The sequence below is a fragment of the Quercus suber genome, unplaced genomic scaffold (genome assembly GCF_002906115.3).
Source record: "Quercus suber isolate HL8 unplaced genomic scaffold, Cork oak 2.0 scaffold_36, whole genome shotgun sequence".
Taxonomy (NCBI): Eukaryota; Viridiplantae; Streptophyta; class Magnoliopsida; order Fagales; family Fagaceae; genus Quercus; species Quercus suber.
This window is the reverse complement of record NW_027069501.1, coordinates 275202-302339: the sequence shown is the minus strand read 5'-3', so window position 1 is coordinate 302339 and position 27138 is coordinate 275202. Positions and strand designations below refer to the sequence as shown.

The following is a 27138-nucleotide window of genomic DNA, read 5'->3' as shown; positions in this document are numbered from 1 at the left end:
GACATAAAAGCTATACTTGAGTAGAGAGTAAAAAAAGAGGCATAAATAAACAAGCATTCATAGCCATTCCTCAAGGTCTCAGTAAACACAACACAAAAAATGGAAGAACATGGAAAAAACAAAAAATTTCAAAATAAAACCCAACAGATGGAGGGGCTAAATATGGGTCTCATCGAAAACAAAATCAGTTCACAGAGCTGTGCTGAAGGTGCTGATTGACGGAGAGATGCGCTTCAGTTGTTGCTGTGCTGTGGGTTTAGGAGAAGGAAAATGGAAGTGATGAATGAAGTAGTGAAGTGCTGGGTAGTTGGGAAAGTAAACACAAAAGTACCGTTGGGAGCTCAGTGGGTCCGCTGCGTCTGCACTGATATAATGTAACACTGCTATGGGACCCAAAACTTGATGAAAATTATGCCTATTGCCACTGAGTTAACATAACTCAAAACTTGAAAAAACTTGAAAACAGCTCGAAGGAGTTTCCGAGTTTGATAACTCAAAACCCAAAAATCTCAGTTTTGTTAATTAAGTTAACATCCGGGAAAATAAGCCAAATAGACATTATACATGTGCGGCCCACGGTTTTTGGGTTATGAGTTAACAAAACTCAGTTTTGTTAACCGAGTTTGGCAAAATCCAAACAACACCTTAGGCTTTTAAAGCTTTTATTTTTGATAATTTGATATATATTTTTTGATAACTTAGTATTTACAGCAACGATAAACGATTCAATCTAGGCTATGATATTGACTGTAGAGCTCTTGAAGTTCACCTTAGTTCTTTTTTTTTTTTTTGAGAAGAGCTTAAAGTTCACCTTAGTTCAAGGTCCTACAACCAAGCCCAAGCCAGACCTAAAACCCACTGGATGTGCAAAAATCTTAACCCAAAATATTAATGGGCCTTGTCAGCCCATTTAATCATCATATCCACACCCCAAAAAAAAAAAAAAAAAAAAAAACCCTAAATCGACGTCGTTTTAATACAAAGAAACCCTTTGTGGTGTCGATAACATTCTAGGGTTTTTCCAAGATAGAAATCACAGATACCCAGAAACCCTAACACACAGTTACAGAGAAAGAGAGAAAAAAAATGGGAGGAAAGTGCCCCCACAGAAATGTCAAGAAGAGACGCTACTCTCACAAAACTCATCGTCGCGACAAATTCCTCGTCAAAGATATCCTTTTTTTCAATTCTGAAATATCAATTTTTGTATATATTTCTTTTACAGCATAAATGTTAATTTTAGGGTTTCCTTGACTCGATGAAATTGAGCACGCGACGATATGGTTTATGATCAGCTGAAGAAGCCTGATGAGGAAAAGAAGCCTTTGCCTGTTGATGAAGACTTGCCTGGAATGGGCCATATTATTGCTTGCACTGCGAGTATGTAATTTATTTATTTATTTTTCTAAAATTGAAGCTCAATTATGATTAATTTATGAACAATATGGATGTTTTCGATGCAAGATAAAAAGCATTGAACTTGGAATTTTTTTTTTTTAAAATTTTTATTTATATATTGGGGTTTATTTGCCTTTTGTACTAGTTGAAGAATTGGGTTTTTTTTTTTTGCCCAATTCTTGTTTTTTTAGCAAGTTTTGATTGTGGGTTTTGTTGTTATGTTCCATTGTTGAATTGGGTTTGTGTTAAAAATATGTTTTGTTTTGTTCTTCAATGCAGCCGATACTTTGCGAACGTGGCGGTGAGGGATGAGCATTTCAAGACGAAACGTCACAAGAAGCGGTAAGCAACTTTTTTGCATCAATGATCAAGCTTCTGTGGTCCTTACCTTCATGATTGTTTTTTCCAAGTTTGTTTAGTGGCTGTGCTTTGAATGAAGACATAGGTGTAGTAATGGGTTCAATTTGTCATATTAGAGTAAATTATATGCAGGGACTTTCTGGTTAGAATCAAGCTGTGACATTGTTATTTTGCGATATTTTTTAGTCTATGTTTTTACTGCATAATAGGACATATTTTCCTAATTGCACTTGTTTAGTCTATGCTGCGCCTCTACCGTGTTAGGCATATTCAGAGGACTCTATAAATAATGTAATATTCTCAGCCTTTACCATCTTCAATTTTGAACTTAAGTAGAATTGTTAGAGAAGTGCATCAATGTCTTCTAGTTAGTGATACATGAGTATTAAGGTGTTACCAAACTGCTTAGGTTGCTTTCTTCCCTGAGAACTTAAGCGTAGTTTGGTTACCCTGATCTTTTATAGATTGATCAAACCATGTTACCAAACATGATTTTACATTCATGTTTAGTGGTGCCTCTTGGAGTTGTTGAAGCTACTAGAAGTTTGAGGATCTGGTAAGCTTCTAGGATGGTTGGGCGGTTGGGCCTAAGCACCTAGGTTATGTGCATGTATTATTATTGTTATTAGTGTATATTACAATAAAGAGCCATACAAATTTTCTATCTTTTCAACACGAATATGCTTTTATATTTCAATTAGACACTTAAAGAGCTTTGTTCATTATGTAAATGACTCTAGTGCGTTTTGGTTGTAGAGTTTTTCCATATTAGATCAACCAATATGGATGCTATCATTTGCTTATTCTATGATTCTAACAACTTGAGACTAATGCTGTACAACTTTATATGCTATATGTTATAGTCACTGGAGAGGATATTATATCTCACACGACTCTTGTTGATGCAGTGTTAAGCAGATGATGGGGCCTGCACCTCATACTCAACTTGATGCTGACATAGCTTCTGGGATGGGTATGCCAGATAATGGTCCAAAGCTAATGTCGATGTGAGATTTCTATTTTTGATAATGTTGTTAGGTAATGAGGGGGCTGAGTATGATAGGTTAAAGATATTCGTTGTAAAAGTGTCCTTTTTTCTTAAAGTTGCAAGCACTAACGAGAATGTAATGATAAATCAATTTTCCTATCAATATTCTCTGTCATATCATATATTATATATGCAGCCTAGTTAATTCAAGATTTTTTGATTCAATGTTATAGTAATTGCAGCTGATCTTTTACTTATAATTCATTGTTTGACTTATAAAAAAGGTTACAATTGTGACTACTACCTTGGGTTGATTATGTTATATTAGTAACATCATTTGGTCATGCAAAGTAATTTTCTGTTTTATGTTTCTTGGATTGTGTAGCCAATGCTTTTTTTAGCTCAAATGGCACCTCATGTCCTTTTTAAAGCAAGGTGGAGGGTGAGATCATGGTTCAATACCCATTGGGTGTGTACAATTACCAATAAAAGAAAAAAAATCTTCAATTGTGTGCTCTTTTTTATTTTATTTTATTGGTAAGTTGCACATTCACCCAATGGTTTTTGAACCCATAACCCCACCCTCTAGGGCCTCCACCTAGCTCCTAAAAGGGAAGGAGTTGAGCTAGAACTCATTGACTACTGTCACTGTGTGCACATAGGAATTGATCACATACCAGGTGCATCATAAGTTGAATGTTTGTCTGTAAGAAACTGTGCTACTTATTATGCAAGTCCTCTTTGTCAACTAGACATTAATATTTTGACACAGGTTGAATCTAAAATCTGGCATGTCTTCATCATGGATTATTTCTTCAAACATAACTAAGAATGACAGATTTTATTTGTGAGAACTGGATGACAAGGAAGGGGAGGTGTTCACATCTATAATAATGTGCTGGATTGGTCCATTTAATCTTTTACGGAGCACTTGACAAATAGTTTTTGCTGGTTTAAATTAATTCATTAATGTATATTTTTCTTCTTTCAAAGTCTTAAGTTTAATATCTTAGTGGAAGACGAAAATAATGAGTGAAGGATATATGTTTAATCAGATTAAGCTGAAAAAGGGATGTTTTAGAAGTAAAGTTGATGTAATTTTCAAAATGCAGTAAGCCGATGTATAAAATCCCATTACATTAACACTAGCTTTTGAGGCTCTCCTATTTTTTGGGTAAAGATTAGTAATTTGCATTTATTATAATTTGAAATTTCTACTTTTTCCAAAAAAATAAAGGGTATAATGAAAATTTTTTAAAAAAAATTGAAAAAAAGGAGAACAGAAGAAACAAATACATCGTGATGAAGGGGGGGAAAAAAAAAAAACGTGAGGTGAGTTTTGTAAATTGAAGGATATATGTTTAATCAGATTAAGCTGAAAAAGGGATGTTTTAGAAGTAAAGTTGATGTAATTTTCAAAATGCAGTAAGCCGATGTATAAAATCCCATTACATTAACACTAGCTTTTGAGGCTCTTCTATTTTTTGGGTAAAGATTAGTAATTTGCCTTTATTATAATTTGAAATTTCTACTTTTTCCAAAAAAATAAAGGGTATAATGAAAATTTTTTAAAAAAAATTGAAAAAAATGAGAACAGAAGAAACAAATACATCGTGATGAAGGGGGGGAAAAAAAAAAAAACGTGAGGTGAGTTTTGTAAATTGAAGGATATATGTTTAATCAGATTAAGCTGAAAAAGGGATGTTTTAGAAGTAAAGTTGATGTAATTTTCAAAATGCAGTAAGCCGATGTATAAAATCCCATTACATTAACACTAGCTTTTGAGGCTCTTCTATTTTTTGGGTAAAGATTAGTAATTTGCATTTATTATAATTTGAAATTTCTACTTTTTCCAAAAAAATAAAGGGTATAATGAAAATTTTTAAAAAAAAATTGAAAAAAAGGAGAACAGAAGAAACAAATACATCGTGATGAAGGGGGAAAAAAAAAACGTGAGGTGAGTTTTGTAAATTGAAAGAGTTTTAAAACTAACAAAAGAGTAATTCTATTTTGTAGGGAGTTAGTGAGTAGAAGTAAGAATTTAAATCAACTTAAAAATAAGAGTTTATTAGAAACAGGAAAACATTTCAACATAGAAGTAGGAATATATTATTTTTGTAAATTTACTATTTTAACTCAATTTTTAAGTTTTAGATAGGGGTATTTTTTACAGTAAAAAAAAATAATAACTAACTTTCTTTTTTCAATTTACTATTATAACTCAATTTTTAAGTTCTTGGATAATTAATTTAGGGGTATTTTTTACAGGAAAAAAAGTAATAACTAATTTTTTGAATCCTTTTAATATATACCAATAAACCAAAGTATCAAATGGAGAAAATATAAATATTAAAAAATAAACATCACTTAAATAAGGATTTAACGAAAAAAAAAATCATAGAATAAGAGAATGAAACAGGGGAATGGTGGATGAACTCGTAAGTCCTACCTGCCAAAACAGAATGGTATTGAGCTAAGTATGGAATTTGGGGTGGGCCTGTTAAGTGTACCAGTTTAGTGACTTGAACAAAATATGTTGCCAATTTATTTAAGAAAGAAAAAGAATTCACAACATTGGTTGAAAGTGCTATCAAAATTATGATGCTGTCATTGGACTTTAAGCAAAGGGATCCAGAAAGTTGGGTTGTGCAGGACTAGCTCCGCTCTCATTCTTACTAGGGGCGAGCCCAAGCCCGAAAATGAGATGAGTGCAAGTTAGGGACTTTGGATCTGCTTTGCTTTTATTTGGTCTGGTTCGATAGGGCTTTGGATGAGGCCCTTACTTGAAAGGGCTGAAGCCCCAGCTGATCCACCATTTTTGCCAACCGCAATGTTATATGAACTCTCAGCATCGATGATCATCTTCGCTCTGGCCTGTTCCGACATAGATTTGGAATTGTAATTACTGGAAACAAAATACACAAATTATGTTGGAAAGAAATTGTGGGCTTACTAGTCTCAGTTGCATGAAACAACATCGCCTAATATTATTGATAATGACTAATGAGTATCAAACATCCATTATTTTCATTCTTTATCTTTGGTTGTGTGAGAAGATAAGGGCACATGAGGATGCCTGGGAAGTGGGATAGTCAAAGTCGTTATGATGTCGAATTTTAATCTACGCTCTTGCATTTGATAGGTTAAGCAGCTTAGAAGATGTTGATTTAGCCAGCATTGCTATAAATTAATCAAGGCCCGTCATTATCTTTAGATATAGAAGATTTTTTTCTTACTTGTTTTTGTTTATAGTATCTTTTAAAAACAAAAATAAAAATAACTATATCTTGTTTTGGATTTAGTGTTTATTTCTTTTCACTTTATCCTAAGGCCCATTGTGGTTGGAGGGTTGCTTTTGTTTTTAAATGAGCAGAGGTAAAGTCACTTGTTACAACCATATCAAGCTGAAGACCATGATCTAAAATTTGGATTTGAAGCGGAAAGTTCATCTTTTGATTGCTTCTTCAAAAGCTTTTTGTCTAAAGTGATAAATGGTACTACACGACCATGGGGTCAAATTTCAGGGCATGAAAGGGAAGTATCACCCAATTTGAATCTCTTCACCTCTTGATCAAGAACAAAACTTTGTAAAGAAAGAAGATAATCACGTGTTGCAGATTTTCTTCTCCCTCAATTTGTTTATGGTCAATGCCATGTCCGTTATAGACAATAATCTACTGTTTTTTGGTCAGTGACAAAGCAGTAACAAAGCAAGTAAGTTTCCAAAACACATAAAAACAGGACGTGGCTCTCACAAGTTGTCATTGCATCAAACCCATCTGTAGCCACAAACACTCATTTGTATTTCTTTACAAGAAAGAGATCACATGAGGCCCACTCAAACACCATCATGACCTTGTCATTTTCCAATTCCATAACTTCTCTCCTTTTCTCTTTCACGCCTGTCCTCAATGAGCTACTGGTTAACATTGTAATTCAATTTCCTCCTCTCTCTCTCTCTCTCTCTCTCTCTTTTTCTTTTCTTATTTATTTATTTATTTATTTTTTTGAGTCTTTATCCATTTTCTTCTTTACTAGGGTGGCCTGGCCTCCAATTGCTATCTATCTTTAAACTCATGCACATGTACAACCAGAGTGTGAATTTTCAATAATGTTGTTCCCCACAACCCCCTTTCATAAATATATGCAAAAACCAAAATGGATCTAGATATAGGATGACCTCAAATTTCCAACAGGTTGTACAAAAATTCAATTGCACAAAAAAGAAAAAGAAAAAAAAAAGTTATGATTGCGATAGGTGATGATATAAGGAGGCCTACATGTCTCATTCATCCCAGGTTTACCATTATTTACCGTCACCATGAGATCAGTGTTGGAAAGTGAAGGAATTCTAACACAATTTACAAGCCATCACTCTCAACCTACATGGCCTATATTTAACATGTCATTGTTATGAATATCTAATGGATTTCTATGCATGATATCGTGGGCAATACAAGTTTGGACACATTTATTTTAGAACATGTTAAATTATGCTGCATCACGTTGTAGGGCCTGGCTTCACACCAATGACCAATCCCTCTCACTTATCTAAAACGCTGGGTATATTTCCTCCCACATCAATATATCAAACTCTCTTTGAAACAGACATGACAAAAGAAGTGCACGAGGGTTGCCTTTATAAATGCATATAGATGGATACAGAATTATCTCTTTCAATCTCAAGGATGTATTTGTCTTTATAATTTTCTTAGGAAGATTCGTAAAGACAAGGACATACATTGGTAAAGGAAAAAAAAAATATAGTTATATAGATAATACACATACTATACTATACCAAAACAGATAAACCAAAATAAAACCCAAAAAATCACAAGGGGTACGTTGAATATACTCCTCTTTTAGTCGTATTCATTTTCTTTCTTCACTTACACTAAGCTTCCTTCTCCTCATCTTCTCTGGGTCTTGCTGAAGATGTTGAACCTGATGCCATTCCAATGACTTGGCTGTGACTGAATCTTTGTAATTGTATCATGCGTGCATAGCACCCATCAGGGTAATTTTTGAGTAGTTGAGAGTGTGAACCTTGTTCTGCCACTTTCCCATCATCAATCACAGCAATGACATATGCATTTCTAATAGTTGAAAGCCTATGTGCAACAACAATAGTTGTTTTTCCTGAGCTAGCACGCTCTAGAGCCTCTTGGACAGATCTCTCAGACTCGGCATCAAGTGCACTTGTTGCCTCATCCAGCAGCATAAGTTCTGCTTTCCTCACAAATGCCCGAGCAATTGCAATTCTCTGCTTCTGTCCCCCAGAAAGTTGAGCTCCTCTTTCCCCGACAAATGTTTTGTATCCATCTGGCAATCCAGATATGAACTTGTGTGCATTGGCCAGAGTTGCAGCTTCAATGATCTCAGCCTCAGTCGCTGACTCATGCCCATAAGCAATGTTTTCAGAAATGGTAGTAGCGAAGAGGCATGGCTCTTGAGGAACAAATGCAATGTGTCGTCTTAAGGACTTTAGATTATATTTTCGAATGTCCTTTCCATCAATCAAAACCCGTCCAGATGTTGGATCATAGAATCGCTGTATAAGTGCAATGACCGAGCTCTTACCACATCCACTAGGACCCACTAGTGCAAGAGTTTTCCCTGCTCGGGCACGGAGAGTGAGGTCACGGAAAATTGGCACATCAGGACGAGTGGGATAAGAGAAGTCTACATGCTTTAATTCAACTTCTCCACGAAGGCGGTCTGGAACTGGGGTGGCATCTTGATCATCAGGCTCAATTTCAGTTCTACGGTCAAGGAGATCAAAGACTGACCGCATGGCCCGACCACCCTTAATGAAGTCAGGAGCCAAGGTTAGAGTTTCAGCAGCACCATTGGCAGATACCATGAGGACCATGAAAACTCGGATTGTCTTTGAGAAATCGGATATCCCATGCTTGACAAGCCAGGAAGCATACCAGAGTCCTAGGGCATATGAAGCATATAGTGCAAACTGAGCAATCCCGAATCCACTTCCAGAAATCTGCCCTTTCCAAAAGCATCGTCGTAGTGGAGTCCGGAGGCTGGTTGAGAAAAGATTAACAATTTTTGCCTCTGAATTGAAGGCAGCAACAGTCCTTACATTGGCTATGGCCTCCCCTGCTAGTTGTGTGGCCTTTGCATGGGCAGCTTCTAGGTCTCCAGAGAAACCAGTCATGAACATTTTCTGTTGAAAATTTAAAAAACTGTAAATAACTGATTTTCACATGTGAAGAATTCCATATGTGCCAATGGATGGTGCATTACATTTTGGGATTATCTGCAGAAGTATCAAATTAATGTAATTTATCATAAAAAGATTAAATGGGCCTTCTAAAATGTAGTGCATTTACTATACTACATGCTTGTGCATATTGTTGAACTTGTCTTGAACAGTTGCCAAATTTCAACCATATGTCCTTAACAGTTCATGCCTAAGCCTAGCTTCTCAGTATAGTTCATTATATCAGACCAATAAACACCAGATCTAAACTTCATTATCGAAGCTTGAGGTATCAGTTGAAAAAACTAACCTGCAAAACAGTGGCTGCAACAACAACAGGGAAGACAGCTATGAGGACAAGGGCAAGGCGCCACTGCAAAACAAACCCTGCAGTGCAGGCAACCAGCATGAGTGCTGTATTCTGCACAATCACTGAAATCCGGTCTCCAATTGCTGATCTCACATTGTTGGCATCAAGAGCCAGCCTAGCTGCAATCCTAGCACTCTCATTTTCCTCCTGATCAAACCATGCCAATTCATTTTTGAGTACGGCAGACAGCATTTTCTCCCTTACCCGTTTCGTGAGATTTTCTCCCACTATATCCCAGAAGAAATGCTGTAGTGTGTTGAAGAGAAGTGCAGCAGATGAAAGCCCAATTAACAGATAGCAGTATTTCTCGATTTCTCTGCTCATGAAAGCATGATTTTGATTGTAGTAGACGCTGAGGACAGCGCTTAGAACATATGCAAAGAAGGCGCTAAGTGAGCCGCAAACAACAGAGCCTATGGAGCCAACTAAAGCATACACCCATTCCGGTGAATTCATTTTGGCAAGGCGCCAGAAAGAACTGGCTTGCTCCTTGAATGCAAGCTTTTCTAACCGGTAGTTGGGGTGTGAGGCATCTAGGGAGAGACTAAAATCAGACGTAGAGAAGTCAGATAGTCTACGAGAGTATGGTGACCGGCCATAGGAAGAATTTCGGGCAATTATAGGTGAGCTTACTGAGTTCCTGGCACTAGAAGGCCTGCAAATTGAAAACAACAGATTCTTGGCTTAGTAGATGTTGTTACACCAGCACTTGGACCACAAAAAATAACCCTTACAACCAGAATTTTCTTATACAAGTATAGATTTAGAATATGATCCAAACTTGGTGAAAGGTACCTTGCACTACTCTTTCTTGCATTGTTGAGGGCAGTTTCATGGGCCATTTCCTGCATTCGAATGAGCTTGGCATAGACACCATTTTCTCCTTTGGCAAAGAGCTCATCATGAGTTCCAATTTCGGAGACACTACCCTGCTGGAGTACAGCAACAAGGTCAGCCTTGCGAATGGTGGAGAGGCGATGGGCAATGACAAGAGTCGTTCTTCCAATCATGAACCGGTCAAGGGCCTCTTGCACCAGCTTTTCTGACTCTGAGTCCAACGCACTTGTTGCTTCGTCTAAAAGCAGAATAGCTGGGTTTTTCAGCATTGCCCTAGCTATAGCTATCCTCTGCTTCTGTCCCCCTGAGAGCTGCAATCCTCTTTCTCCTACCTGTCATTTTCAGGTTATTGCCTTTAAATTTGATCATTAACTTGCTATTATGTTCACTTGTCCTTTCCTCATAAATGTTTTGATTCACCAGTATTTCCAAGAAACCATAGGAAAATGGTAAAATATAGGAATCCGGTATAGAATTGAGTTGGAGTGAGATTCTAAGTTTCCTTTATCATTGTACAATTTTATATCAAGCATAATGTAAGTCTTGTCTATTATGGAACTTGTTACAATAGTAATTTATTTTGTCATCTTCGGTTATCTTGTTAACCTTTTTAGCAAATTAGTTATCCATCTATGTTGTGAACTTCATATGGCAAGTTGGTTGTCTAATTAAGCAACTGCTCTTTATTATCTTATGTATGATTCAAGTACTCTCTCTGTGAAACACACAAACATATACTTTATTTTGTGGTCCAGTCATTCTTCCCTTCTAAGTTTATTAAGTCCTTATATCTGTTTTATTTTTGCACATGTATTGTTGACTAAAGCATGTTACCTTCTACAGATGCATGCATGACCAAACACTTCCTGCATTGACTTTCAACAATGGAATTAAATAACATGCAGGTTTTGTTTGTTGACCAGAATGAGCCATTCCACCCTTCATATAATAAAATTATAAATTATGAGCCATAGAAAATCTAAGTAAATAGGACCACCTCTTGTCAAGATTCTCAATTAAATTTCTCCTTCCAGAATGACCAACTTCACCCCACCGCTTACCCCTCTCAACAGCCACTGAGAATACATCATATGATAGTACATACCTACCTACTGTAATTATTATGCTTAAATGTCAAACCATACCATTTATTTTCTTTCATTTAGTCTGGGGATCGCATATTCAGAGACTTAAAAGCATTGGGGTACAAGAACAGGATAAAAAGTTTTTTAAGACCTACTAAATAAACAATTTTAATTATCTCATATAATTACAACAGAGAAAATGGTTGAGAAAAACAAGCTGCTTACTAATCTACACACTGGTGCCAAAATTTTCAAGCAATAATTATACAATAATGCCATAAAGTAACTAACCTGAGTCTCAAAGCCTTCAGGAAGCTTGATTATGAATGAATGGGCATTAGCAACTCTTGCAGCCTCTTCAATCTCAACTTGATTTGCATCTGGCCTACCCAAGAGTATGTTTTCCTTAATGGTGGTAGCAAACAGAGCCGGCTCTTGGCTTACAAGCCCTATTTGCTGCCTCAACCACCTTAGCTTTAGAGTCTTTATGTCATGACCGTCCAGCAGAACTTGTCCTGCACAAGTTCATTCAATTCATTGACAAACATGTCTTATCTACAAGCCCAATTCTCCACAAAATGTACAAACACACGCGAAATAAATCAACTCGGGAGCTAAAATAACTTGCATTTGGTACAACACATTAAATCATCCAGGAAAACACATACACACATGCGCAGAAGTTTTCAAGTGCATTCAGCTCCGTTAAATCAATTAGTAGCATGAGGTTACTGCATTATTTACCTGAGGTGGGATCATAGAATCTCTCAATGAGGGACACCACAGTGCTCTTACCAGAGCCACTACTGCCAACCAAAGCTATGGTCTTGCCAGCTGGGACATTTAGGGAGAAATTATTAAGGACCAGAACATCTGGCCTGGATGGGTAGGAGAAATCCACATTTTTCAGCTCCACCAGACCTGTAACTGACTCTAATTCCAAACCTGACTCGCTGTTTCGGTCTACACTTGGTTTGTGATCAATTATGCGATAAATTTTTGCAGCAGCAACTTTAGCCTTTACAAATGCAGCCATGCTTGGTGCAGACTGGCCCAAAGCCCTGCCAACCAAAACACAATTTAAGCACACAAGATGTGATTTTTAAAAAAAAAAAAACTATTCAAAAGAATGAGAATATGTAAATTAGTACTTACAGTCCACCAATCATAACAGCAAACATGGTGGCAATGGCAAGTCCTCCATTGGTATAGTGGTGCCTAACAAGATAACCGCCATACCAGAGCAAAAGCGCATAGCAGCAAAAAACAACAAAGTAAGTTGCACCCAATCCCAATCCCTTTGCAAATCCACTCTTGTAACCGAGCCTTTGCGCAACCCTTAGCGCAGACGAGTAGCTTTGTAACGCTCTGGATTCCCCAACAAATGCAAAAACAACCCGAATTTGAACAATTGTCTGTAAATTTTATTGAAATCAGAATTACCCAGATGCAAAAACAGAGAAAATTACCAGAAAATCAACCCGGTATTTAATGTCTGTCTCCAAAACAAGTTGATTCTCAGAGGAAATATGCAAACAATGAACAAAATGCCTTCTTTTAGTTTACCTGTTCTACAATGTTTCCTGCCTGTGACAGAGCTTCCTGGCTTTTACCAGAGAGCTTGGCTAATGTGGTGGTGTGGATACCACCAATTATAGCTATGAGAGGCACCACAGCAAGAGTGACCAAACCCAATTGCCAAACAGCAGTGAAACCCACCACAAATCCAGACACAAACGTTGCCATATAGTGGATAAAATTCCCGAACTACACAAACCAAAACAAAAAAAAAAAAATCAGGTTTTATCCAAAGCCTAATTTAGAAGCAAAGTAGCAAAAAGTCGGCCTTTTGATTCACCTTCTCGCTAATGGCGTCTTGGACCATAACTGCATCACTGTTAATGGCAAAAACCACGTCTGAGGTCCGAACCTCTGTGTCAAAGAACTGAATGTCTTGGTTCAAAGCGGCCTCTAAGTACTTGATTCTCATCTTCGTCGATTGCCTCTCTCCAGTCCACATCCAACATGATATCTCTGCAACCAAAATTCAAGCTCTCTCATTTACATTAACCAAAAAAAACCAGAGAGACTAAGTAAGTGTAACAGAGAATTCTCACCTGCCCAAGAAGATGCCCATATTGCAGCACCCACTACAAGAAAATACAATGCATACTGCAACAACAAGAAAAACCCACAAAAGCTTAGAGCCTTCAATCATATTTTGATTACCATGCGAATAAAGTCAATACCTTGAGAACTTCCTGCATCATCTTGTCCATGTTATTTGCATTGGACCCGAAAGAATTGACAAGATCCGCAAAGAACCTGAGAAACACTGGCAAAGAGCAACCATGTACTACAGCTCCAACAGACCCAATTGCCATAAGAATGTAATCCAACCCATCAGCAAACCTGAAGAGTTCCTTAAACCCAACACTAGGTACAGCCTCAGGCTTCTCTCCACTACTACTACCACCACTTGAATCCTTCTTGGGCTCAGAGCTCTCCATTCCTTTTGTCTCCTGAGCTGCTGCTGCTACTGATGATGCTTCTTGTCCTAATGCTTGAGGCTCTATGTGTGGGTGTGTTGGTGTTAGTGTTGGTGTGGGTGGGTTGGTTTTAAAAGGGTCAGGAGGAGCAGAGGAAACAAGCTCAAGACCTTGCATTTCGGACCATCTCCACTGCTCAATCGTCTTTATCTCCTCAGAATCTTGTGACATTTGCAAAATTCCCTTATTAGCTTTTATCAAACAAACCCACCTCCCAAAAAAACTCACCCTCTCTCTTTCTCTATTACTCTCTCTTTATTATCCCACTCTTGACTCTACCTGCCTTTTCATGTTCCTACTACTACCTTTTCCTTCTTTTTTTTTTTGTTTTAACTCTTTGCTAATAGTGTTTTTTTTTTTGGGGGACCTTTTTATTTTTTGCTTTTTTCCTTATAGACTAAATTTTGAGTCTCATTTTCTGTTATGGTTGCTTGTTAGTGTTGTTGACATGATTCACTCTCTCTTGAATATTACCTGCAAGAGAAGAAAACTAGTGCTTGTGGGGGTTTTTAAGGTTATAGCCTTATAGGTGGGTTTTCTTCAGTTTGCTTATTCTGTAAAAAACATAGAAAGTGACAGATGGTTAGATGAGCAGAGCCTACAGAGAGAGAGAGATTTTCCACCCGACAGAGAACACTGTGTTAAAACTTGGAGGTGGGTTTTTGACTGAAACATGTTCAAAGTGGAAAACCCAAATATCCAATAGAAAATTCTTTTTTTTTTTTGGGTGGGGATTTACTTTACTTTAATCAGGGACCGTTCATTTCAATTCTTAAGCTTTGGCTTCTTCTATAAGATTAATAGTAAAAAGCTTATAGTTTTGTACAAGAAAATTTCATGTTCAAAGGTTCAGAGTTCAGACCATGCACTCTCTGTCTGTCTCCTATAAATCCGGCGTTTTAGGCTACTCACTGTCACCATAGCATTAAATAGAAACTCTTTATACTATTATTTTGAACCACACAAACAGCCACTTTGTTGAAAAACAAAATACTACAAATAATGAAATAATATAAAACATCTCTGATCCAATTTCATTTGGGCACCTAAGTTTGAATGTTTGACTTTATACTTAAAATGTAAACACATGAATGAAAACTCGGCTATATTGTCAGAAAGTACCTGTGCCTTGTCCCTAAGATGATTTTTTTTTTTCTCTCTATTTTTATTTTCTGGGTGAATTCCCTAAGATGTCAAAGAAACCCAGATTTGAATTCCACAATTTCGAGAACACAGCTACTGTTAAATTCCAAATTTGCAATATTATTTGTCCCAGCCAATTTTAGCAGTAAAATCAATAGGTCATAGTAATGTGGATATATTATTGTTAGTATTATTAGTACCACTATTCTATTACTATAGTATAGTATATATCACTGAAATTCTTCAAAACTCCAAAGTAGGATTCCAAGAAATTGTCAGGAAATCGTGGACAAATCCTGGGACGACTCCACATTTGATTCTTTAAAGCACATGACAGCCAATTTTGGAGTTGTTTAGGTGCAACCATCTTTGGCTTCAAATTTTCAGTGGTTTTCATTGTGGAGGTCAGAGTACTATTCTGATAAAGATTCATTAAAAATTTAAGCTAAAATATAGGATTAAACCTCTATTTCAGAGAAGAGAAAGAAGCTGCTTTGCTTACTTTTAGTCACGCTTTTGGAGTTTAATAACTTAGGTGAGTCATCAGTTGCTCTTTATTTAATCTAAAATACAACAAAGTGGCTGGGAACTGACTTTATAAGTTCCTTGAAGTTTGATATTAATATAATTTTTAGTGGGATTATGTTAAAAAAATGGATAAAAATGTTGGACCTTATGGAAATATAGCTCATATTCAGGAATTTAGTTTAATTTTTTACTTTTTTTTTTGCTAACTAATTTGACAAATGAGAAAACTTGTATACCAGGGAATATAATGATAATTTGTTATGGTCAAGGCTCCCAATCCCATATAACAAACTCTGTCTAGATTTATAATATTAGATTCTCCATCTGATTATCTTATTCCTCTGTTTGTGTTTCATACTTTCATGTGTCAAACTTGTATAATGTTTTTTTTTTGTTATAAATTTTTATAATGCTTAATACAAATGAAATGAGTAAGCAGAAATCAGTAAATAACTCAGTTATTATTATGTATGTATAGTAGTTTTTAGAGAATTTCAATTTTACTTGGGGGGGGGGGGGGGGGGGGGGGGTACATGAAAAAAGGTTGGAAAGAACAAAACCCACAAAACTAAATCTGAAAAAAGCTACTCCAGTAGTAAGATTTAAAAATTAAAAAAAAAAAAACTTAGATTTTTTAGTTGGGTTTTTATCTGGTTTGGCAACTCAAGGAGTGGTTGTTGAAGTTAGCTTATATGGGCTGGTGTTATGGTGCCATTTGGTTGTTGAAATGGGCTCATGTGAATTGGAGAGAGAGAGAAGTGAGTTTCTAAGCCATTAACAGTGGTTGCGGGTGGTAGGAGTTGTGGAACTTGGCTAGCAACTGGAGATAAGGGAGCTTGAGAAGATCGGCTATGGAATTGGTTCGATTAGAGAGAGAGCTGAAGCAGATGGTTGTTGCCTTGTTGGTGAGCCTTGCAAAAATATAACGTGGCACATCATTATTAGAGGGCGTAAAAGTGGCATTTTACGCCACATCTGGATTGAATTTATTCTCTTTTGGTTATATATATATATATATATATATAGAGAGAGAGAGAGAGAGAGAGAGAGAGAGAGAGAGAGAGGTTATATGGTAAAATAATTCAAAAATTGTAATAGATTAAGTATTAAAAAAAATATTATTAGGATTTTCATAAAATATTCGATTAGAGAAAGAGTTGAAGCAGATGGTTGTTGCCTTATTGGTGAGCCTTGCAAAAATATAACGTGGCACGTCATTATTGGAGGGTGTAAAAGTGGCCTTTTACACTACATCTGGATCGAATTTATTGTCTTTTGGTAATATATATATATATATAGAGAGAGAGAGAGAGAGAGANATTATTATAAAATAATTTGATAAGTAGGAGAGAGTTGATTTGAACCAATTATGTCTTTGTTTGGAGTATAAAATGTGTCAATTGGGTAACAAATTTTTTAACCCTAAAATTGGCATGTTAAGAGTTGATATTTCAATGAGCGCTTTATTTGCCTTTTTATTTATTCTATTAAATGAGTACTGTTAGTCCCTCAATCTAGTTCTTTTAGAGTTCTTGTATAAGTGTCTAATTAAGCGAAATTAGTTATTAAAACCAGCCTCATTGCACGCGTGCAATGAGACTTTTTATTTTTTATTTTTGGGTTTTACATGTTTAACTCATGACAGTTTTATTTTATTTTTTATTTTAAGAAGAAGTTGTAATAGTACTTGACTACTAATATGAGAGAAAAAAATTGGTACTTTTGTGGAAAAAAAAAGCAGTTTTATTTTTTTTTTCCAAAAACAAGAAGTCGTATTAGTATTTGACAACTAACGTGAGAGAGAAATGTAGAGGTGGGAGAAAAAACTTTTTTTGTTAATTTAGCTAAAAATTAGGAGTTTTTAAATTACTACTTTTACATGTCTAACCCTATGATTTAAGCCTTAGAAATTGATGAATTTATGGGTATTTTGGGCATCTAAATTGAGAATCCCAACCAATGAAAGCTCCTTAAATAGTAGTATAGAAGAAAAAAAAGTACACACGGCTATTCTCTAACCTAAACTCAAACTTGGAAAGACCTTAACACTTTCCAAAATTGAAATGAGAGAGAGAGAGAGAGAGAGAGAGAGAGAGAGAGAGAGAGAGAGAGAGAGAGAGAGAGAGGTTATATAGTAAAATAATTCAAAAATTGTAATAGATTAAGTATTAAAAAAAATTATTATTAGAATTTTCATAAAATATATGAATAAATAATTTGAATACTATGGCACCCTATTTATTTTCAATCTCTCACAAATACATATTAAATAATGATATATAAGTATAATGGGTCAGATTTAGGGGTGGCAATGCGTGTTCGCGTGTCAAGTTCGTGTTATGTCAACTCATGAATATTCGACTATATAGGTTAACACTAACCTTTATTAAATGGGTCAAGATTCATCAACCTTAACACGATCCAATTATTAAATGGGTTAGTCGTGTTAACCTAGTTATCAAATTTTATCAAAATGAAAAAAAAAATTATGAAAAAACAAATAAATAAATATCTTTAATATAAAATTCAGAATTAACGAGTAAAAGTATCACAAATAATCATTCAAAACTAAACTATATTCCAATATTACAAATAATCCATCACAATATGTCAAAGAAAATAAACCACAACAACTAATAAGTTTATAGACTTAGAGTTTGAATGGTGTATTGGTAAATGTTATTTAATTAAACGGGTTAGATGGGTCAAACGAGTTCTATGTGTTGTATATATTAATCGAACCCGTTTATTAAACAGGTCAATCGTGTCAACCTGAATATGACACAAACCCATTAAGTCTCAACTCATAACCTACTAATTTTGTGTTGTATTGATTCGGGTTCGTGAATCATGTCCAATTTTGCCACCCCTAATCAGATTTATTATTTTTTCATAAAATATTTCTTAAAATAGTTTTACTAATATATGCCCCAAGAGTATATGTTTATAAAACTCTAGTATAATTATAAAAAGAGTTTTACTATCGTATTCCCTAAGAAATAGGTAAGTAAACTATTTTTGAAAATTTTATATCAGGAATTAAAAAAATTGTCAAACTTTTTTATAGCATTTTTAATTTTTAATAATAATTTTTTAAACAAATTATTAATATATACCCTAAAGATATATATTACTCGATCCTTAGCGAGCAAAACTCAACGTTACCCTGGCCCGTCACCTCGCTAAAAAAATTTCGTGCAAGATGGATTAGGACGTGACGGGGCAAAGTGGGACTGTTTTTAGTTTTTACCATCTTTACAATTGAAAGACTTCATTAAAGAAAATGCATAGATAAATAATTGAAGAAGGAAAGCCCAGTAGAAAAAGGTTAGGATCCCATTGATGTGATGTAATGGAAGGGATTGATCAACAACTGATTTCTCTAACATGGGAATACAGATTTTTTTTTCTTTTTCTTTCTTTGGTTTTTACCTAAAAACTAGAATACGGACTTGCACTGAATAATCATAAAGGAAATAGGTGAAAATTTATGGAGAAAGACATGTCTGACTCAAGTTTATTTCGGTTCTTACAGTTCCAGTTGAGGGGTCAAAGATGAAATGCGCTGATGCACCGTCCAATGAGTTAACGGCCCGATATGGTTCATAACTTTGGTGGGTCATATCATCACGTAATGATCTCAAACTCTCATTTCAATTGCATGGAACTTGGTACAGTTTTTTTTTTAGTTCATTCGAACAGCTTTTAACATATTAATCAGAATAATGATTTAGAGTATTTAGATTCATACATTTTGAACATGTATCATATTTGTTTATTCCATTAGTTTTTTAAAAATAAATTATTTATTTTATATTAAATCAAGATCCTCTAGAGTCCTTAGGAAATTTCATTCAATAAAATTATTTTAATCTTGACCTTCTATTTCATAATAAACAATTCAGAGCATATTATATCATTAATTTATTAAAATATTAAAAAATGTCATATCACCTATTCAAAATTGATACATAAAATTTTATGTTTTTAAATTCATATTAATTTTAAAAACTTAGATCTGTTTGTTCGTTTCCCTTTCTCTGTTCTCACGGCCAACGACACCATGCTTTTCTCATCATGCGGGATCTCAGCGCTAGCAACGAAAGAAATAGGCAGCTCTGTCTGACTTGTACTTGACAAAATCGAAGTTGGATCCAAATTATTAAAAAATGTCATATCACCTATTCAAAATTGATACATAAAATTTTATGTTTTTAAATTCATATTAATTTTAAAAACTTAGATCTGTTTGTTCGTTTCCCTTTCTCTGTTCTCACGGCCAACGACACCATGCTTTTCTCATCATGCGGGATCTCAGCGCTAGCAACGAAAGAAATAGGCAGCTCTGTCTGACTTGTACTTGACAAAATCGAAGTTGGATCCAAATTCATCTCTTGGGCTTTAAGCTAGATTAATGAAAATGTAGATATGGCTTTCTTCGGCAATATTTGAAAATAATACCTATCCAAATTTATTTACTTTATTTTCTTTGGATTGATCCAAATTTTAAACAAACAAAGTGAGATAGTACCAACACTAAAAATAAAAAATATTATGTAACAAAATACAAACAGCTAAAACTACATACAAAAACACTATAATTATGATTATTTTTTGGAAAAAATTTGGTTACAAACTTTATTATAATCTAAAGCAACAAAAAATATAATGAATTGCAAAAATATTTTAATAAATAAAAAATAATAGAGAGTTCGTGGAAAAATGAAGTTGAAAAAGTGAGTAACCAAATTTTTTTAAATTATTTTTTTCTTCATTTGGGCAAAAAAAAAAAATAAAGGGATTTTTTGGAGACTTTTCAAGAGTTTTATAGTTTAATAATATTAAAATTCTTCTATTTTGAGAGGAATTAGGGTTTAAATCCCTCATTCCTCATTTTATAACTATCAATTAAAAAAAAAAAATACAAATGTGTACATTTTGGCATATGGATGAAATTCCTAAGAGGTTTAGAGTTGTGTTTAAAATTGGACGAAGAAAAATTAGAGAACAAAATGCTTGTTTTTAATCAAAGGAAAATTTAAATTTTAAATCTTATAAAAAATTAGGTTTGTAACAAATTAAATATTTAAGTTTCAAAAAAAGAAAATTAAATCTTAAGTTTTCAAAAATTAACAAATTAAATTTCAACTCATTTAAGTGGAATTATATGCATTGTGTCAAGGATTTTTTTTTTTTCCCGAGAAAAGTGTAAAGGATTTAATTAATATGAGTTGAGGGTTTAGTTTGTCACATTTTTAGTCTTGGTGTTTAATTCATTACACTTAAAATTAAAGGATTTAATTTGTTAAAATATAATGTTGCCAAAATAAAATGAATGAAATATACCATGAGCACTATTGCACACCTTCATAGGAAGTTATACTTGAAAAGTTTTTTATGTTGGGGGTTAATTAACAAAAGATAAAGAAATAAGGGGTTGATTACATAGGCATGGCCATCTCATCAATTAGAGACTGTACAATATCTAATAAGATCTTGATTTACATAAACAAATGTTAACAATTAACAAATAAACATCCAGTATGTTTAACAAAGATAGGTGTAAAGTCAGGGGGGGTCGGTGATAAAACTTATATATAAAGAAGTTGAATTAAGTTGTAATTTTTTAATACAGTATTTTATAGGTAAGTTCTCTGCTAAATTTGGGGGGAAGAGACTGACTTTGAAGAAGTCAAAAAGGAAAACCCGAAACCTCTCTCTCTCTCTCTCTCTCTCTCATATTGAGAGGTTATTATTGCTGTTATTATAAAGGGGGTGCCCATTTTCATTTCTTCCTTCCTTTTCCAATGGGAAAGGGGATTGCGTCTATTAATCCAAAATTAAGCATAACTATAATGCTCAAGTGCCCACTCAAATGCTCATCTCAAAAGTGGTGCATGTGACGCTCAATTATGACATCCCATTGTCTTTCTTGTGGTTAAGTGTGCATTATTTTAGTAAAGATTGTGTGATCTTAATTTTTAAGTTATTATGATTGTGGGTTGTAGATACAATCATATACAATTGCAACCACAAGATAGTTGTCTTGGCATCCTAAGACCTAGATACACGTGGGAAAAAAGTACTCCAATCTCTGCATATTTTATCTCAATTCTCTGCATTTTTAGTATGGACTAATTGACATCAAGTCACATGATAGTAATAAATAATATTATGTGTACCATCGGAGCATTGATGGAGCTATTATTGTGGATACTGCACATTTTTGAAATACTAATACTCAAATCGCTCAACTCTTGTAAAGTAATATGTGAAACGATACGACAACTTTTACCACCAAACTACACCTCGTGGGTGGTGGTCATCCTTAGTTATTAAGTCCAAACTTCTTGCAATATTCATGACCCCATCAAATATAATTAGGTTTGTACAAAGATATATAGACATATCTTTCTTCTTTTTAACCAACAATGAAGATTGAAAAACAAGCAAAGTTTACATTATGCTTCATAATTTGAAGGAAAAACAAATTGTAGCCATTCTTTTAGATACAGTTTAAACCTTGTATTAGTCTCAAATTTACTGTAAAAACTCAGAAAGTAAATATATAGTAATATCTCTTGCAAACTTCTAAAAAATTACTTAAAGATAAAATTTATTATTAAATTTTACTTTTATTAGTATTAATAAGAACAAAACTTTAAAACATCACATGAAAGTCATGATTTAGAAAAATGTATTAAGTAATATAATAATTAATTAAAAAGACAATGATCAAGAGAGAAGGGTATTTTATAAGGATATCTATAGAAAAAGATAAAATGAAAGAGAGGAGGGCAATTAACTCACATTGCACTTTAGTAAAGTTTATTTTTCTTGAGCAGTGCAAACTGCAAAGTGCAAAGCTCTTGAGGGTACTATATAGTCCTCCGAGAAATGGTATTGGTAGGGTACTTCTTACTTCTTATAGGGGTGTGATTAAAAAGTGGGACAGTTTTTATTTTTCTCTTTAGAATTTAGATAAAATTTGTGGTGAGGACTATAAAGTTTTGGAAGGAAGATTGGTCGGGTCCACTTACCTTAGACTCACCAATTCCTAAGTATGACTTCCAACATAATACACATTTTTTTTAGGAACCTATAATATAATAAACATTTTTGACATGCCAAGTTTCTTAATTCAAGTTTGACTTGATGATTAAAATTAGAAATACCCAGCTGAGTAGAGTGCAAGATTTTCCCGTGGGTGCATGTTGCCTTTCTTCTTCTTCTTTTCTTTTTATTTATTTATTTATTTATTTTTAAAATCTCCAAAGCACCCATGGAAGGCATGGGCATCTGATTCTGAGGACAGTTGCAAAGTTTGAACTCAAATATTGAACCAAGAGGTCGGTTTTCATAAGTGAAGTGTGTTTTCTAGGTGTAATAAATTTTAATGAGTTTATATTTTATTAATAAGGGTTTTTTTTTTTTTTTTTGGGATTAACATTAAGTTGGAATTAGAGGATATATTAAAAACAGGACTTCACCATCTCATCAAGAGAGACCAACTCAACCAATGGATCATTCCCTATAGATAATGTTTGTCGAGCCTTAATTAGGGTTGATTTCTATGTAAAAATGGCTAGGCCATATTGCTCTTTCTTTCAAACCATTCTAGCCACTCAGTCCCGGTAGCCCTGAGTAGTGAAAACACAATCCAATCATAGGATCAAAGTTTTTCTCTGATTATGTGCTCACTCAAGTCAAAGTATCCCCATTCCCCACACAAGACTTTTTAGCCCCATGAGTTCCCATCCTTTTACGTAGTACGTACGTAGTGCTTTAAATGTATCTTTTCCATTTTGAATCCACTGGTCACGTCTTGAGAAATTGTACCTTAATCATGGTGTTCTAGAATAAGCTTTGTATACGTCCTAATTATGTTCAATCCTAACGTAGTAGTGCACTATGTACCGTTGAATCTCACTATAGTTGGTTTAAGGTTAACACTTAACACATGGTTCCTCACTTGAGAACCTAGGCTTAGCAGGAGGTGGTGGGTAATCTAGAATTACCAGGGTCTTTATATTTGGGCCAGGTTGAGGGATGTGTTAGGTGTTTTCATGAATAATCATGGTTTTAAAAATCAGACCACTTAGGGTCCGTTTGGATAGAACTTATTTTACTTAAACTAAAAATTGAAAACTGAAAACACTGTAGCAAAATAATTTTTAAATATATGAATAGTACCGTGGGACCTATTTTTAATGAAAAAATTACTGAAAAGTGAAGTTTGTGGGTCCCGTAAACAGTGAACGGACCCACAGGTATGATAAAAATTAAAAAGTGGTTGAAAAGTCAGAAATATACGGCTACTGTTCATGAACAGTAGCTATTTGTCCCCCTGAAACGCGTGTTGCAGAAAAGAAAAAAAAAGAAAGAGAAGAAACGCAAACGCAAAACGCAATAGCCAAATCCAAACAGATACTTAAGATCGGAAAATAGAGGAGGTTTAAGGTTTTTTTTTTTTTAATTAACAGGACTAAGGTTTGATCAAGGTTGAATCATAATAATGTCATAATTAATTAAAATATAAATAAATGCATTAAATTTGTAAATATTATAAAGTTTACTAAAAAAATGTGAACACTTTTAAATAACTTTGAAATGAATTTTCATGATTTTATAAGGTTAATAGAAAATAATAATATATAAACATGCATAAATTTTTTTTTTGATGATGCATAATATATAATAGCGTTCGGGGGCTGATGTATGTGAAATTTAATCAAATCTGAAATTTTTTCACAAAAGGCCCTCTGAATTGAACTGAAATGGTTACGATTCATGGGATTCACTTTTAGTTTCTTTGAAAATCATGACTTTTAAATGTAAAAAATTGGCTTGGCAATCGGTTCATAGCTAACCTGATCTGATTAGATAGTTTGGTTTGGCTTTTCAAACCATGGATATATAATCTTAAGGGTGTCATCCAAAACAAGAGAACTTGATGCCATTTGGTGGACTCCTTTTGTATATATTAAAAATGTCTGCCAATAAATAACTCTCCAATGTAGTATTTAACAGAATAAAATTATTCGACACCATTAAGGTGACCCTGTTCCTTTATCTTGAGACCATAAAAATGACCATGAAATCCCTTTTCCTTCACACTTGAAGGTATGAGACTAGGGAAGTAGACTTAGGCCATCTAGGTGTAAAGTAGGATTCTAGTAGAGACATGCATGCTAGCTTGACCTTAGAGCAGCAAATTCTTATGATTAGGCATGGCATACCAAGGGAATGACATTAGGACAGCAGTTTGGAGGGATTATGAAGTCAAAATATATGTGCACAAGGAAAGCCAATTTGTACAACGACCTATACCTTGATAGAATGATCAATATGCCATGTGAAACATGGCCCTTTGAATCTAGTGACATTTGTCATTAGATATAGTAGGTATGTCCCTAATTATTCATGCTTATACGTAATGAAACACGACCCTTAAGAAGAGGATTTATGTCCCTAATTATTCATGCTTATATGTAGAAGTAAATTCTTCATTTTGAGGCCAGAAGAAGGAAGAGGATATAGGAGGTAACAAACATGAAAATCTCTAGCGAAATTAAGTTCCTAAGAATTAGACTTAAGTAGGTTAATTAATCCTAGCATTAAGGTGGGCGTGTTCATCTTCATCCCATTGACCTAGGCATCCCCACTTGGGAAAGATAAATTGTAGTGTCACGTTGAAGATTGAACTCTTTCTAACCCGGCACAAATCACAATGCTTGGAGCTTAGTCTTAGTTCCTGTTTTGTATCAGTCTTGTTTTGCTTCATTTGCCTTATTTCTCTCCTCTACACACCACCCTCATAGCACACTCTAGCCATTCGTGATTCGGTTTATATCTACTAAATTCATGGCCGCGCATTGTGTTTTACACCTAAGAGATGTTGTCAAGCTAGGACCTCTAGATTAAGCTCTATCTATAAGTTATCCTCTGTAGACTGTAGGAAAGATCAGTCAATTTTCCTTAGGAAAAATGGTAGGTATATGTTATTGCCCTTACCTTCACTCTCTAAGAAAAGTCACCGTTCTGCCCTAAACCACTGGGACAGTGGACAGTAGGATTTTCCACTAGCGTAGTGGTTGAGTCATGGGCACTGATCAGAGATGGTTTCACGCTACAGCTAACGTGAGTAGAAAAAGGCTGTGAGGACTGAGTAACCTAGTCAACCAAGCGATTGAAAAAAGTTCCAATATTTCACACTAATGCAATAGCCGCTGCATTAACTGTTTTGTATTTTTGTGTAGGGTTATCATAACTTTTAAAATCACAGTGGGAATAGAATAGCATTGATACTGCTGAAAAGTTTTTAAAACTAACTTAGACATGCTTTACTGAAATTAAAACTCATAACAAAAATCAAGCATTAACGAACATGTTGCTACTTGCTTGTCCAAGTCCCAACTTCCAAGCATGGTTTAAAACCTTTGATTATTGAAAATTTGAAACTTATTGGCACATTTATCTAATAAACTAGAGGCAACTTTTGGCTTCAATGATTCAAAATTGTAACTTTTCTATAAATTATAATAGTAATCATTAATGAGAAGTAATATCAAAATCCTAACAGTTCAAAGTGGCATATCTTACCAACAAGATTCGGATTTTATTAGGAAAAATCATACCAGCACACACTGACAACCAACGGGAGTAGATAAGCATCACATATGGTTGTAATTAAGGGAGAGTGAAGAAAAAGCTGGAATAAAAGTCAATGTAGAAAATGAAGCCCTTTTCATGTCATAACTAGAAAGCAAGAATAGTTGGGTCCCTTAAGCACCTATTCCAGGAAAATAATTAAAGCAGATAGAACCCCCTTCGTCTCAGGACCAGATGCGACTTTCAGGTCTACACTGTACTAATAATTTACGTATACAACTCTTGCTGAGTTGGGTTTTCAACAAAAAAAATTATAACAAAATTTGTTTTGCAAAAGGAGAACAAGAAGTTTTGTCAAACATGCTTCTCCTTTTTTATTTAAGTGCATGATTGTCATTTATGGAGTCAGTTTCGAGCCCTCAACCTCAAAGATTGTTTATCAGTGACACATTATCTTTGAAATTACAAAAAGCTTCTATAGTTGGTACCAAAGATTTAAACAAAAGGGTTAAAATAAACCACCCCCCCCCCTCCCCCCCCCCCTTCATGGAAGAAAGAAAATCTTATGAAAATTGTTGATAGTGTTGCATAATACTAATATTTGAGCAAAATTAGATAGTTATGTACCATAAGTTTCTTAATTAAATTCAACTATATGCTTTATTAGCCAATATGACACAACTATGTGCTTAGTAGCTTCTTAGCCAATACACCTTTTATGTAGAGTTAGAATATTCTTAAGTTATATGATTGAATTCCATTTGAAATCTAAAATACAACATATAAGAAACTATAATGAAACTTTATTCATTATATTAAATCAATAAGACAGAATGTCAATTAGAAAAAAATTCTATAGTAATATATATTTTTTCTATCATTCCACTTGTATAATAATAATTTCCTTAGTATTTCACAATCACCACAAATAACAAAGTGATAAGGTCCTGAATTTAGAACCCAGCTATAATTACCAGTTAAATAAAAGAATCACCAATGACTTGTGGCTCTCTTTGTCGATAGAGAAGATCCATTATTCCATTAGGAGAAAT

General features: G+C 34.4%; 2 protein-coding genes across 2 annotated transcripts; one reads left to right on the top strand and one right to left on the bottom strand.

Moving 5' to 3' along the window:
* The first annotated feature begins 982 nt into the window (after positions 1-982).
* On the top strand, positions 983-2956 carry LOC112025713 (uncharacterized). The gene is given in 5 exon segments (XM_024058390.2): positions 983-1171; positions 1273-1356; positions 1359-1380; positions 1678-1740; positions 2667-2956. Coding segments are annotated over 5 exon segments (357 nt in total). The 5' UTR covers positions 983-1086; the 3' UTR covers positions 2770-2956.
* Positions 2957-7357: 4401 nt separating this feature from the next.
* On the bottom strand, positions 7358-14432 carry LOC112009694 (ABC transporter B family member 1). The gene is made up of 10 exons (XM_024042021.2): positions 13505-14432; positions 13373-13427; positions 13114-13289; positions 12822-13022; positions 12411-12670; positions 12000-12316; positions 11547-11770; positions 10129-10502; positions 9274-9988; positions 7358-8927 (listed from the first exon to the last, which is right to left on the bottom strand). The coding sequence occupies exons 1-10, from the start codon at positions 13973-13975 to the stop codon at positions 7641-7643; spliced, it is 4080 nt and encodes a 1359-aa protein (XP_023897789.2). The 5' UTR covers positions 13976-14432; the 3' UTR covers positions 7358-7640.
* Between the last annotated feature and the right edge of the window lie 12706 nt (positions 14433-27138).